Source organism: Notolepis coatsorum, assembly GCF_963971535.1.
Source record: "Notolepis coatsorum genome assembly, chromosome: 7".
Classification (NCBI taxonomy): Eukaryota; Metazoa; Chordata; class Actinopteri; order Aulopiformes; family Paralepididae; genus Notolepis; species Notolepis coatsorum.
In genome coordinates, this window is record NC_140171.1 from 8,446,731 (window position 1) to 8,462,260 (window position 15,530).

General features: G+C 43.3%; 1 protein-coding gene across 1 annotated transcript in view; it reads left to right on the forward strand.

Annotated features, from left to right (window-relative positions):
• The window catches only part of ears2 (glutamyl-tRNA synthetase 2, mitochondrial), a 39,559-nt gene that overhangs the window by 5,892 nt on the left and 18,137 nt on the right, over positions 1-15,530 (forward strand). The window contains exons 5-9 of the mRNA XM_084318640.1: positions 650-971; positions 2,120-2,228; positions 3,100-3,253; positions 7,162-7,292; positions 7,666-7,801. Coding sequence (XP_084174766.1) covers positions 650-971; positions 2,120-2,228; positions 3,100-3,253; positions 7,162-7,292; positions 7,666-7,801 — 852 coding nt within the window. The remainder of the gene's footprint in view (positions 1-649; positions 972-2,119; positions 2,229-3,099; positions 3,254-7,161; positions 7,293-7,665; positions 7,802-15,530) is intronic.

Here is a 15,530-nt window from a genome sequence, read left to right on the forward strand (position 1 = left end):
CTGCTGTTGTTCCTTCCTTCCATTCTGTTTCCTAATTTTCTTCCTCTCTTTTCTCCCATGCATCTTTTTCTCTCCTCTACTGAACTCTCCTCTCATCCCCTCTCCTCTCCTCTACTGAACTCTCATCCTCTCCTCTCCTCCTTTTCTTTAATTTCCTTTCCTCATCCTTTCCTTTCATTTCCTCTCCTCCTTTCATTTCCTTTCCTTGTTTCCTTTCCTCTCCTCTTCCTTTCCTCTCCTCTCCCCTCTCCTCTACTGAACTCTCCTCTCCTCTCCTCTCCTCTTCCCTCTCCTCTCCTCTCCTCTCCTCTTCCCTCTCCTCTCTACTGAACTCTCCTCTACTGAACTCTCCTCTCTTCTCTCCTCTCCTCTCCTCTCTCCTCTCCTCTCCTCTCCTCTCCTCTCCTCTCCTCTCCTCTCCTCTCCTCTCCTCTCCTCTCCTCTCCTCCTCTCCTCTCCTCTTCCCTCTCTACTGAACTCTCCTCTACTGAACTCTCCTCTCTTCTCTCCTCTCCTCTCCTCTCTTCTCTTCTCTTCTCTCCTCTCCTCTCCTCTCCTCTCCTCTCCTCTCCTCTCCTCTCCTCTCCTCTCCTCTCCTCTCCTCTCCTCTCCTCTCCTCTCCTCTCTCCTCTCCTCTCCTCTCCTCTAGGTGGAGGGGGACCCTGTGGTGATGAAGGCCGATGGTTTCCCCACCTACCACCTAGCGAACATCGTGGACGACCACTTGATGGGGATCAGCCACGTCCTGCGCGGCTCCGAGTGGCTCGTCTCCACGTCCAAGCACCTCCTCATGTACCGGGCCCTGGGGTGGCAGCCGCCCGTCTTCGGACACCTCCCCCTCTTGATGAACAAGGACGGCAGCAAGCTGTCCAAGAGGCAGGGGGACATATTCATCCAGAGCTACAAGAGAGACGGCGTCCTGCCAGAGACTCTGCTGGACATCACCACCAACTGTGGATCTGGCTTCACCAGTGAGTATAGGGGTGTAAATATATGACCCCACATTTGATTCGATTACGATTCTTCAGGCCACGATTCAATGCGTCATGAAATCTCTTCATTTGACCGCGATTCGATTCGATACATTTTTGATCAGTTGATTCCCCCCAATGTGGCTGGGGGAACTGATTCACTCAGCATGAATGGACTATAGGTAAAAAAAAAGAAAATCTAAAAAAGATTTTTTTTTAAATTGGAAAAAAATGACTTTGGAAATAAATAAAAAATCAAATCGATTCTAACATTTTCAAATCGATGCAGTTGAATCGTCACCTTATGATCGATGCATTGTTACACCCCTACCAGTGAGTGACAGAGGGGCTGACGCAGGGTTCCCATCGTCTATAGACCGTTTCATTGGAATTGTGTTGCCAGGGGGAACCGCTTTGACCCACGTTTACTTCCTGTCAGGTATTGTAATAATTTAGGACCTGCTCAGAGGTCATCAATCGGCACACATGCGATGCATGCATGCAATTCGTATCTGCGATTAACCCATCCCGTCGTCCTTCCCCCCCAAGGGCAGCCGGGAGCAGACAGGCGTCAACGTGAGCCGCGCCAGGGGACCAATCCAAGTGCTCCTGTCCGTCTTCGTCAAGGACGCCACAGCGTTAGCGATCTATTGTTGTGCATGTTTTTCCATTGGGTTTATCTTATCGGGGGGGAAACCCTTGCGAGCATGGGGAGAACATGCAAACTCCACACAGAAAGGCCTGGGAGATACCCCACCTGGGTAACTGGCATCATGGAAACCTGGTCCCCAAGCGGGAATCGAACCCTGGACCTTCTTGCTGTGAGGCGACAGTGTTAACCACTACACCACCGTGCCGCTATATATATATATGTATTGTATTAGCAAACACTGTAACAGGAAACAGCCTTGGGTCCATTCTAGAATGATTATGACATTAAGTTGAAATGCAGTCAATGCACTCTGTAGGTTCGTTCATTTGTTGCTTGGCTGCCCGCCCTTCTGGGAAAGAATGAGGGGAAAAAACAACTAAACGTTAGTCTTTTTAGATGACTCGAATGACTCGAATGCCTCTTGTGTTTAGCATTCCGCTGTGTCTGTCTCTTTGTAATTACACCGGCTTATAAAGTCTCTTATGTCACTTTGTAGCCAATCGAATGGGCCGGAGGTTGGATGAGCTGATCTCCGAGTTCAACCCGTCAAAGATCACGACGCACTCTGCCCTGATGGACCTGGACAGACTGCCAGAGTTTAACAGGTGAGTCTCTCTCTCTCCCTCCCTCTCTCCTCCCCTCTGTCTTTGTGTTTCTCTCTCCCTCCATCCTCCCTGTTCACTCTTTCGGTCTCTGTCCGATTGTTCAATTCCGGCTCCTCCTGGGCAGGCAGTGTGTCCTTGAGCAAGACACTTAACCCCTAACTGCTCCCGATGAGCAGGATGGCACCTTGCATGGTCGCCTCCGTCGTCGGTGTGTGAGAGAATGGGTGAATGTAGGGCTGGCCGATTAATCGATTTTTCGATTAATTCGAATTAATGATCTAGGACGATTTTGAAAAATGTTAATTGATTTTCAAAACAAAAAAAAATACCGTATATATTTTTTTAGATTCACCTTTTATTTTACAAAAAATTATGTTTGGTGAAAGTTAGATTTGCACTTTATTAATCCCAATAGGGCAATTCATTCTTGTTTGATGATCAAGAGGCACCTTTTATTTGTTTTAAGTGAAGATTGGTGAAAGTTAGGTTTGCACTTCAATCCCAATAGGGAAATTCATCTTGGTTTGATAATTTTTTTTTGTCAAATAAAAACAAAGGTTATTTGAATGATTTCCTAGGCGTTTCTAGTTTTCAAGAGAAAAAAATCGATAAAAAATCGGAAATCGGATAAAAAAAAAATTTGAGATTTTATTTTTAGGCCATATCGCCCAGCCCTACAGTAGGTGAATGTGAGGAACACAATTTTAAAGCGCTTTGGATAAAAGCTGCTATATAAATGCAGTTCTTCGTCAGTGAATTAGGCTTTCTAAACGGTACACAGTATAAACCCTGTGTATTTACCACGTGGGTTGATGCAGTATCTGCAGTAAACTTACTGATGTATATCTCACTAATGTCATCATCACCTCAGACTCCACCTGCAGCAGCGAATAGGAGACGAGGACCAGTGCCATCTGTTAGTGAAGGATCTGCAGGAGCAAATCCAGCGAGTCTACGCAACACAGATCCAGGACACGGAGGTGCTCCACCCAGATTACATCACTCGCGTCCTACAGCTCCGCAAGGTAACCATGACGACATGACTGCATGTTTTTACCTTTGTTTGTTTGTTTGTTTTGTTTTTACATGTATGGAGCCTACAGTATGTAACATCTGACCAGTGACTACAGATTAGAAGTAGCCTTTTGGCTAACTGGTGTATTTATAGCCGTGTTGATTAATGTGCAACGTCCCTGTCAAATAAACAGGCTTGTACCACATTCTGATGTAGATGAAACATTTGCAATCCCTATTGCAATCCTTATCTACATTTTTTTTCATCTCCATCATTTCATTGAGCTGTAATTAACACAACACGAGGATTCAGTGTCCTCTGATGACATCACCGGTGGCCACATTCAAGCTCATTAACTCTCGATAACCGGGCAAACGGAACGAATGTGTGCAAAACAGTTTTAGAGCCTTTGGGATACTGTGTGTATGTGTGAGATTATGTGCAAAATAAATCAAGTTTCAAGTTTCTTTAATAGTTGTCATACAGAAGTACAGAATACTTTTATACAAAATGCTTCTTACTGTTACGCTCCAGAGACTGTGCTAGACAAGATAAGTATGAAATAAAATAGTATAGCATGTAAAATAGAAGTAAAAATAGAAGTCACAGTGTTCAGTATAGATTATGTACAATGTTCGATGCAGAATATAAGTAACTGAGTTACCATACAATATACTATGCAATGTACTAATCGACGTTGTTTTCCAGCGAAGTGCCCGGAAATATTGCTTTAATATTGAATCTATGCATCATTATCCTCCTTACACGGTAACCCTAGCAACAAGTTCCCACGTCAACCCTGGCCATTCCCTCTGACCCTGTGTGGGAACATCTCATCGGGGTCAGGAATGTGACGTCTGTGCGGCCAGAGGGCCCTCTGAGTGCTGTGAGAAGCATGGCCTGCGTTCCATTTCAGAGAGCTGAGCCTTCCTTCACTCCTCCTTCCTTCACTCCTCCTTCCTTCACTCCTCCTTCCTTCACTCCGTCTTCCTGCCACTTCCTTCCTTCTCCTGGGTTTAACGAGACCTGTGAAGGAGGGTAGATGAAGGCACATAGGAATGAAACGCACCTCTGTTGAGTAGGACCGATGGATAGAGAGCGCTTCACGTCAGAAAATACATAAGTTCCACACGACCCCTCTTGGCTGACCTGTAGAATGATCTGAAACCTCTGTTTTCTTTTGGCCTTTGTACTTTGCTCCCATACCCCCAATTTAGTCTTTATGCCAATTCCCTTCCTGGTCGTTGCACTGCCCTACTGTCGGTCTGGACAGGGTGTGTAGACTACCACATGCTGCCCTACTGTCTGTCTGGGAAGGGTGTAGACTACCACATGTTGCCCTACTGTCTGTCTGGGGAAGGGTGTAGACTACCACAAGCTGCCCTACTGTCTGTCTGGGGAGGGTGTAGACTACCACATGCTGCCCTACTGTCGGTCTGGGGAGGGTGTAGACTACCACACGCTGCCCTACTGTCGGTCTGGGGAGGGTGTAGACTACCACATGCTGCCCTACTGTCGGTCTGGGGAGGGTGTAGACTAACACACGCTGCCCTACTGTCGGTCTGGGGAGGGTGTAGACTACCACACGCCTCCTCCGATAGATGTGGAGTCGCCAGCCACTGCTTTTTACCTGACAGCGAGGAGTTTCACTGGGAGAGTGTAACGCACACAGAGGTTCTTGCTATGTCCCCCAGGTCCCCTCCCTGCTGAACAGGTGCCCTGACTGACAGTAGGGGGCGCTGTTGCAAGGACCTGGACTCATACCCCACCGGCTTCCCACCCATGAACACTGCCATATTGTGTTCTTAGGGATGACTGACCAAGTTGGAGGTACTGCTGCTGGGAATTGAACCCGGATCTCTGCGGTCGGTAGGCGAGTGCTTAGACCTCTACACTACCCAGCCGCTCCAGTGGTTAGACCTCTACACTACCCAGCTGCTCCAGTGCTTAGACCTCTACACTACCCAGCCGCTCCAGTGGTTAGACCTCTACACTACCCAGCTGCTCCAGTGCTTAGACCTCTACACTACCCAGCCGCTCCAGTGGTTAGACCTCTACACTACCCAGCTGCTCCAGTGCTTAGACCTCTACACTACCCAGCCGCTCCAGTGGTTAGATCTCTACACTACCCAGCTGCTCCAGAGCTTAGACCTCTACACTACCCAGCCGCTCCAGTGGTTAGATCTCTACACTACCCAGCTGCTCCAGTGCTTAGACCTCTACACTACCCAGCTGCTCCAGTGCTTAGACCTCTACACTACCCAGCCGCTCCAGTGGTTAGACCTCTACACTACCCAGCTGCTCCAGTGTTTAGACCTCTACACTACCCAGCCACACCAGTGTTTAGACCTCTACACTACCCAGCCGCTCCAGTGGTTAGACCTCTACACTACCCAGCCGCTCCAGTGGTTAGACCTCTACACTGAACCACACCTGAAACCGCTCTTATTGGTTTGCATGCATAACTGGGGATCATCTTAGTTGGTAAACTTTCTAACTAGCGAGGGACAACTATCTCCATTTTACAGCTAAATGTGAGTCTTTCATTAATTTATTTATACTTAATCACGACTAGTAGCTACTTACAGTATATTCATGTATGGTTGTTGTTGTGGATTGATCATGATAGATTATGTCATGTGTAGTGAAGTTGAAATGAGTGAAATTAACACATTTTGTGCACAAAAGGTTTTACACACGTCTCCATTTTGAAAGTCAAACAAAACAACTTTGAAATAGGAAACTGAAAGCAGGATATTGCTGAGATGTAAACAAGCCATTTAAGAAATGAGCAAGAATATGATTAAGCGAGGACATCGGGGTACTGAGCAGGACTCAGCCGCTGCTGTCTGTGGTTACTTGACCCTGTGCATATAAGGAAATGAGGGATGATGTGAAAAGAAAGATGTTATCTGGCCTTTTCTTTTTACCAGGAACCAAAAACTAGACTTTACTGTAATGGTTTTCTTTTACTATGGTTTCCTTTCACTCCTCCTACTGAAGTTGTTTATTTTGAACAATATGTGTCGACAACCCTTGTTTACCTTTGCTGAAGCTAGACAAAAACTTAAACGCTATGAAAAAATAAATAAGAAAATTATAAATCGAATAATTTTATTTTATTTTAAATTCTAAATGCACGTGACAATAATGACACTTAACATTCTCTTGACTAAAGCTAACGAGTAAAACCTGAGTAAAATTAATAAATATTTTCGTCAAAAGACAAAAAACGAAATGTCAAATAGTTTGCCAAAATGAAAGAAACCATCCATCCACCTTTGATCCACCATAAACACTGTCTGCAGGAAACCACAGAATACAGTAGGTGCCCGAGGATCCATCCACCCTGTGCCTTTTCTTTTGTGACTTATCTAATCAGTGGGAAGACGGCCTAAAAGGGGCGTTACTTCCTGTTTCTTTCATGTATTGACACTGATAAACGGACACTGATAAACGGACACTGATGAAGGGCGAAACCTCTGTCCAATGAATCAGACTTTTTTTTACCTGCAAAAGATAAGCCTCTTCTACTTATAAACACGAGGATTCATTGACAAGGATCTCTCTATTTCCTGAAATGGCTTTTGGAGCATGTAAATAATCAGGAACAAAATAATAGAATTATTTTTTTACTTATGTTGTTCTTAGCTTCACGTTTGAAAGTCTACAACAGGCGAGGGAGGGAGGGAGGGAGGGGGGGGGTATATGACTGTGAGATGCACACTTCTCTCACACTAACCTCTCAACCCCGTCGGTCTGAGTCACTCATATTGGGCAGAGACTCGAGCTCTAACCTGGGAAAAACATGCCTTTTGGGAAAAACAAGAAGGGTTCTTTATTTATTAAATATTCAATAACACGACACGCTGGTTAGAATCCAGTGACTGACACCCTCTCTGCCTGCCCTCCACACAGGGCCACATATCCTCCTTGAAGGAGCTGGTGACCCCTGGCTACGCCTACCTGTGGGTGCGTCCTTCCTACTCCTACCAGCAGGTGGCAGCACTCACCTCGGAGCCCCAGCATGTCGTCTCACTAGTGTTAAGGTAGGGAGTGCTGCTGATGATGATTCTATATCCTGTACGCTGGCGTCATCACCACTAGTCTGGTCCGTTCACATTAATACCTGCACATAGTCCTTTACTATATCTATATCTGTACATGTAGTGGCCAGTAGTAGTCATACTGTCTTTATTGATATACCGGTACTACAACTCTATACATACACACTCAGTAGTACTAATTTGTATATTTTATACCCAGTTTAACCACCTGTACATTGTATATTGCTGTTGCACTTTACTGCTACATTTGCACTCTGGTTGGATGCCAAACCTATTTTTGTTGTACTGTACTTGAATCTAATCTAATATATATACATGTGTGTGTGTGTGTGTGTGTGTGTGTGCGTGTGTGCAGGCTGGTAGAGGAGGGAGGGGAGGGCTTGGCCGTGGAGCGTCTCAATGGGGATCTAAAGGCCCTGGCTAAGCAGACTAAAGCCACCAAGTACAGGGAGCTGATGAAGCTGTTCCGTCTGATTCTCAGTGGTTTACAGGTATATCTGCATTACATCACACGTATCCATACAGACACCTGACACTGTATCATGCTCAGGGTTTCCGTTAGAAAATATTGGTGCCGGTCTCCGTGTCCTGCAAGATTTCAATCTGCCGGTCAAATGGGAAAAATTACGGTCAGAGTTTATTGAGCTTAAAAACAATTGATAGGCAGGCTATATAAAGAATGACATCCTCAAGGCATGTAGATTTATAATATTTTAACTTAAAACTAGGCTACTTTTGCGTATACAGTCATTATATTCCAAATAAAATAAGTCCAGAGACTCTGTGCTGCTGCTGACTTTAAATCAAATAGGTGTCTGTGGGCAGTCGGCCCGACATTAATAAACAGCAGTGTGTTATAATCAAATTTTTATGAGCTAACGAATTCCGTTATATTGGACATTTGTATTAATTATATCAAGCGAATAACTGAGAAATTTGGCAGAGAGAGACGGCAACATTATCGTGAAATATAAACGTTGCGTGATGACTATTATATCTCCGCCTCCGTCCCAACGAAGCACATACCAATAGTATGCAACTGCAGAGCCGCAGAGCCAGCGGCGCTCTCAGTTCCTGTCTGGGGACCGCTCAGCAGCGCCACCCACCCAACAGCTGAATTGCCAATGGCTGAATTGGAGTATTGCACTGTGCGCGCACAACTGTCAGCTCTGCGGCTCTGCAGTTGCATGCTTCTCGCAAATCTAGCTCCCGCTGCCAAACCAAATGAATCTCGACATCGCTTCACCAATAGTCGTTATCAGAACACTACACACATATCATAATAGAACACACATCGTTGTCATTATTAGACCTGCTTGGTGAAGCAACAATGAAACAAATGTAACTATTTTAATACAACAAATTGTGCTTAGAGGGAATTATTTTCACCAGACATTATGACCGGAGAGATTTAAATATGTCGGACTCCAACAGATTTTGCCGGTCAAAAACCGGTAATTACCGGACAACGGAAACCCTGATCATGCTACTATCCTAGCTATTAAACCCCCAATTAGTGATTTTGTTTTTGGGACCATATCAATGTGAGGTATTATTATTCACATACATTCTTGAAGAGTTTAATATGCAGATGGAAAATACTCTATTTGGAAATGAACCCGTTGTAATTCTGAATATAGGTCTTGTTTTACTCATTACCATACATTACTACATTAACCTGTTAATCTGCCGTTAGTAAGTGGTAAATGGACTGCATATTATGTAACAGCTTTTATCCAAAGCTTTTTGCTAGGTGCCAGCCTGTTCATCAGGAGCAGCTAGGGATTCAATGTCTTGCTCAAGGACACCTCAACACGCTGCCGGGAGGAGCCGGAATCGAACCGGGAACCTTCTGATTACCAGACAACGCGCTCTACCTCCTGAGCCACTGCCCACAGTGTTAGTCATTGTATCAAGAGCTCAGTCAATCAACTAGACAGTGGATTGTCTCGTTTCTTATTTTGTGGTGGTGGGTTATACTCACTTGTTCACAGGGTCATTCTAACAGGAAGCATTGCTATAAACCGATAATTCTAACAGGAAGCATTGCTATAAACAGATAATTCTAACAGGAAGCATTGCTATAAACAGATAATTCTAACGGGAAGCATTGCTATAAACAGATAATTCTAACGAGATGCATTGCTATAAACAGATAATTCTAACAGGAAGCATTGCTATAAACCGATAATTCTAACAGGAAGCATTGCTATAAACCGATAATTCTAACGAGATGCATTGCTATAAACAGATAATTCTAACAGGAAGCATTGCTATAAACCGATAATTCTAACAGGATGCTATAAACTAGAGATGTTCCGATACCATTTTTTCCTTCCTGATCCGATTCCGATACCTAAGCTTTGGGTATCGGCCGATACCGATACTGATCCGATACCAGTGCACACATTAATTTTTTTTTTTTTTTTTTACATTATATAAAATTATTATTATAATTATTTTTTACAGCTACTGTTTTATATATACTGTTTTTTAGTAATAACTATAAATGGTATTTATTCAACAACAGGTGATTTTATAGATTAGTATTAGTATCATTAATTGACAACTATCTCAATGAGTTCACCCACGGAATGGTTGATGGGACATTGATTCCGCACGGACGTTATACGTTGTTGCACTCCAGAAGGCTCCGGTAACTTCAGTTTGTAGCAGAGGCGCTGTTGTGATTTTTAATGCACAATAAATATTCAACATTCTCTTTTGAGACTCCGCCTCAGAATCTTATCATTTGGCACTAAAAGCTAAACATTGTCACCGATATGGCTGTACATGTCATTAATTGTGTGCGAGAGGTCGATCAGTTAGCCACATTAGCGTGAGCTAGTGAATTGATGAACCTGATGAATTGAAAATGGGGGACCCTGGTGTAAACAAGACGAAAGTCTTTCTCTGGGCCCCGTTCCATGTACCGGGATAACCGAGTTAGCCGGATAACTTTATCAGGCTAACTGTGTTAGCCTGACTTTCCGATTTCATGTACCTGGATTTCCCAAATCACCATGACAACATATCCAAAAGTTTGAGCCTGCTCGAAAGCAGAGTTCAAGTTCAAGTTAGCCTGAACTATCGCCACGCCCCCGCAAAGAAGTGACAGCCCGTTTCCTGAAACTATTCCCACAGTCTACGATCTGCATTATACCATTCTGAATTACGTTTTTGTGCTCCATTCTTCCAGAGGGGGCTTTTGAAATGTAAAATAGACCCAAAATGCTGATATTAAATTCACTTTGTCCTAAATAATGCACGTTATATATACCGTGGCGACGGTGGCGCTCGCTCGTGCGATGTACACATGATGTGGTTATTTTAATTGTAACTGGGATTAAGATGTCTGATGAGATGCGCTGTTTGACGGATTTGAGAAATTGAATGAGCCGTTGACGTCACATTAATGAATGAGGATAAAGAGATAAACTTCATTCAAAACAACGGATATTCTAAACACGGGTCTCTCGTTCATTAATGTATAAACAATGAATTTATCCCATCTGGCCCAGTGGCCCAGCGGTAGTGCTCATCCCTGCCAGTTCAGCGACCGGGGTTCAAATCCCCGTGTTTCCAATATGATTTTTTTGAATATAATATTAATGATTATACGCCAAAGTAGCCTGGTTTTAAGTTAAAATATTATAAATCTACATGCATTGAGGATGTCATTCTTTATATAGCTCTCAACGTGCACCAAATTGAATTATTCCTATATTGCAAAAAGAAGGAAAAGACTAGGGCCTTGAACCCCGGTCGTCCGTGTGAAAGTCAAAAGAAGAACCCGTTACACCACAGAGAAGATAAGTAAAAGATTGACTATACATCAATCAATGGGTAAGAGAGCCGTATCGTAATTCTGTATAACAGTTAACTAATAATTTTCGCTAGCAAGATCTCATTTGATTATTCAATCCAGCAGGCAAGTTTAAAGAAATATAATCTGATTGATTGAGGTAATGAGGGACTTAGAATTAGCCTATAGATAACGCATTTAACTTGTCGGCGAGGCGATTGAGCCTATTGCAATCTGTCAATAAAGTCTTAAATCAATTAATCAATCAATGCCGTTGAGAATCAGGGTCTCTGCCATCGATACGTGCTGGCTTTCCACCTAAAACGGGAGCGCGCATCTAGCCTGACTTGAGCCTGACTCTCAAGTCTGGCTTGAGTTAACGAGACTGAATCCTCCTTTGTGAAACAGGAAAATCCCGGCTTTGAACATCGGGTTAACTGAAGCTGGATAATGGACATGTTGATCGACTTAGTTGAACCACGTACATGGAACGGGGCCCTGGTCTGCATCCCCTTAACAATTGTGTGTATTGAGCTGTACTGTATTGTACCCATTCTGCAATCTGTTAATAAAGTTTTCAATCAATCAATCAATCAAGCTAGGTTAGCGTTAGCTAACGTTAGATGGAAATACAAACAATGTAACGTTACTGATGAAAAAGTGATTTACCTTGGAATACTCCTGTGCCAACTTGCTGTACTGCTTGCAGGTTTGCAGCCATTATTGTTGGATTATGAATAGCCCCAACTTTAGCCAAGGTAACGTTAAAGCTAAAAGTAGCTTTCGGTTAGCGCTTCAGCTAATGCTAAATAACACCAGCAACGAACACATCAGAGCTCCCCGTCAACACCCCTCTCTCGGGACGATGGCATTTAAGAAAGTATCTGCTGTTAAAATGACAAACAGCATTGACACTTTAATTCACGGTCGATTAAAAACACGTTTGTTTTATAATGCTCACTCAGCAGACCGCAGTGTTGTTGATAAATTACGTCATATGGTATCGGAGGCTAGACTTTCGGCGTACTCGCCGATACCGATACCAGCATTTTAGGCAGTATCGGCGGCATTTCCGATACTGGTATCGGTATCGGAACAACTCTACTATAAACCGATAATTCTAACAGGATGCATTGCTATAAACCGATAATTCTAACAGGATTCATTGCTATAAACCGATAATTCTAACAGGATTCATTGCTATAAACCGATAATTCTAACAGGATGCATTGCTATAAACCGATAATTCTAACAGGAAGCATTGCTATAAACAGATAATTCTAACAGGATTCATTGCTATAAACAGATCATTCTAACGGGATGCATTGCTATAACCAGATAGTTCTAACAGGATGCATTGCTATGAAGTTTATAGCAATGCATCCTGTTAGAACTATCTGTTTATAGCAATGCATCCATCTGTTTATAGTATAAACAGATAGTTCTAACAGGATGCATTGCTATAAACAGATCATTTTAACAGGATGCTATAAACGGATAATTCTAACATGATGCTATAAACATATAATTCTAACATGATGCTATAAACAGATAATTCTAACAGGAAGCATTGCTATAAACAGATAGTTCTAACATGATGCTATAAACGGATTGCAGTTGTCCCATTATTGGAACACCTGTTGTCTACTGCTTGCTTAGATGTCTGTTGTGTGGTGATGGAACAGGAATACTGCGAATAACCCTGAGGTTGTTGAAAGGGTCCAACTTCTCAAAATATTAACGGAGAGTCTGTTTACCGGGGGCCGGCGTCTTGGTTGGAAAGTAAAACTCTTTATTTTCACTCCAAGTTGCATTCGATTCATCACGGCAGCGCCCAGTAAACGGAAAGACTCTCCATTGTAATTAATTTTGAAGAAGTTGGACTGTTTCAACAACTTCGGGGTAAGTGTTTGACAAATAAGTGGCCCGGACTTTATGTTTTTAGGTCATATAAACATGCTTCTGAGTAAGTACAATGAGTAAGTACAAGCTAGCAAAGCGTAGCCAGTAACCAGCGACTGTACCTGTAGCTGTGTATACATACTGTACAATACATGTAGCTGTGTGTATACATACTGTATGCAGCTGTGTATACATACTGTACAATACATGTAGTTGTGTATACATACTATACATGTAACTGTGTATACATACTGTACCTGTAGCTGTGTATACATACTGTACAATACATGTAGCTGTGTGTATACATACTGTATGCAGCTGTGTATACATACTGTACAATACATGTAGTTGTGTATACATACTATACATGTAACTGTATACATACTGTACATGTAGCTGTGTATACATACACAATATCCATGCAAAGCCTATTGCTTCAACAAACCAACCCAGAAACAGGGTCAAGTGTGTTTCCTGTACAAAGCAGAAGCTAGTCTTTTACTGAATAGAAAATGGAAGATTGGATAACAAGCATGTTTCTACCTCGACAAGCTCACTTCTGCTGCCACTATCCTCACTATCCTACAACTTGTCAGCAGCACCGCTATATATTGTCACAAATATACACTTTTTTTTGGCTCATTCATCCTAGAGGTTGTATTGTTATTATCATGTAGGACACCAGAAACATGCTCACGGACCCATTTTGGGTCCGACCCATAATTTAGGGAACACTGTAGCGTCGCTCTGACCACTCATGCAAATAGCATTAGTATTTAATGTACTACTCCTTGCTGTGGTCATTCATGTAGTACTCCTTACTGTGGTCATGTAGCACTCCTTATTGTGGTCATTCATGTAGTACTCCTTGCTGTGGTCATGTAGCACTCCTTATTGTGGTCATTCATGTAGTACTCCTTACTGTGGTTGTTCATGTAGTACTACTCCTTACTGTGGTCATGTAGCACTCCTTATTGTGGTCATTCATGTAGTACTCCTTACTGTGGTTGTTCATGTAGTACTACTACTTACTGTGGTCATGTAGCACTCCTTATTGTGGTCATTCATGTAGTACTCCTTACTGTGGTTGTTCATGTAGTACTACTACTTACTGTGGTCATGTAGCACTCCTTATTGTGGTCATTCATGTAGTACTCCTTACTGTGGTCATGTAGCACTCCTTATTGTGGTCATTCATGTAGTACTCCTTACTGTGGTCATGTAGCACTCCTTATTGTGGTCATTCATGTAGTACTACTACTTACTGTGGAACGCCCTACCCAAAGCTGTAAAGGAATGTCAATCACTACCCACTTTCAAAACCACTCAAAGAACACCTACTGTTGTGAAGGATCAGATTAAACCAAATATGTATATTTATTTATATATATATATTTAATTGTATTTGTATATCGTTTGATATCCCCTGTATATTCCTTGTACAATATGCATTGAATATCCCCGTTTCTACTAAACAGCCCATAATAGTTTCATTCTACCATTGGACTAGAACCTGGCGCCAGGTTGCCATACCCCTAGGTTCAAGTTCAATCGTGCCGCCTAACATGTCGAGGCAGCCCCCGGTTCCGCGCAGTAATATGCCGGGCGAAATACGTGTGGTACTATTTGTTCATAGCGCATATATATATGACGCTCGTAAAGTAGAACTTTCTTTTAGTCCAGTTCTTTACCCTCCAACAGAGTGACAGACGCAAAAGCCTCCCCACGAAGCACGTGCGGTGTAGTAGGGCCTACTTGGCCCAGAATAGGCATTGAGATATCGTGTAGATTAATAGTTGAATGGTCATAGTTTGGCACCATACCGTCGAGTTGGACGTATTCTATTAAGCTAATAATAGTCTATTTATGTATGGTGCATCGTTCGGTTCGAGTTCTACAGTTATCAGTACCCCCATCGTTCCTGACGTTATCTGGACGCTTATCCAGGCTGGTCAGACCCCTAGTGGTGATTGCATCCGAGGAGCTCCGGGTCAAGAGCGACTGGACCTGTATATTGGATTACTCTACCCGACGACGGCGAGCCTTCCACGGCTCTTGGATTATGCTTTATGTGCTTTGATTATTCCATGGATAAAGGCCAACACTGTCGAGTGTTGGAATTACCCCCCGGAGAGGACTACAGGTGAGGCGGCGCTCTACACGTGAGGTCGCACCACGTCTCTCCGTTGTGGACCGGCAGATACCGTTCCACAGAGGGTCCAGCTGTGTTCGTCTACGGCCCGAAGTTCTGTGGGCACTGGGTCTAAGACTTTGGATTCTCCCAAGACACCGTCGGCCAGATGGGATACCGCCAGCGACTTCTCTAACCCCCCCCTCCTACTGTCTTACAACCAGCGGGACCCCCCCCCCCCCTTAGTGTATCCAGCTATAATTATTTAAGTACTATCGCTATCGTTTCCTAAATATTCCAGGTTGTATACTTACTCCCTGCGCAACCAGAGATTGGACATTCAATGTTGATTTACCTACGAATACTCATTTGCCATAAAAGT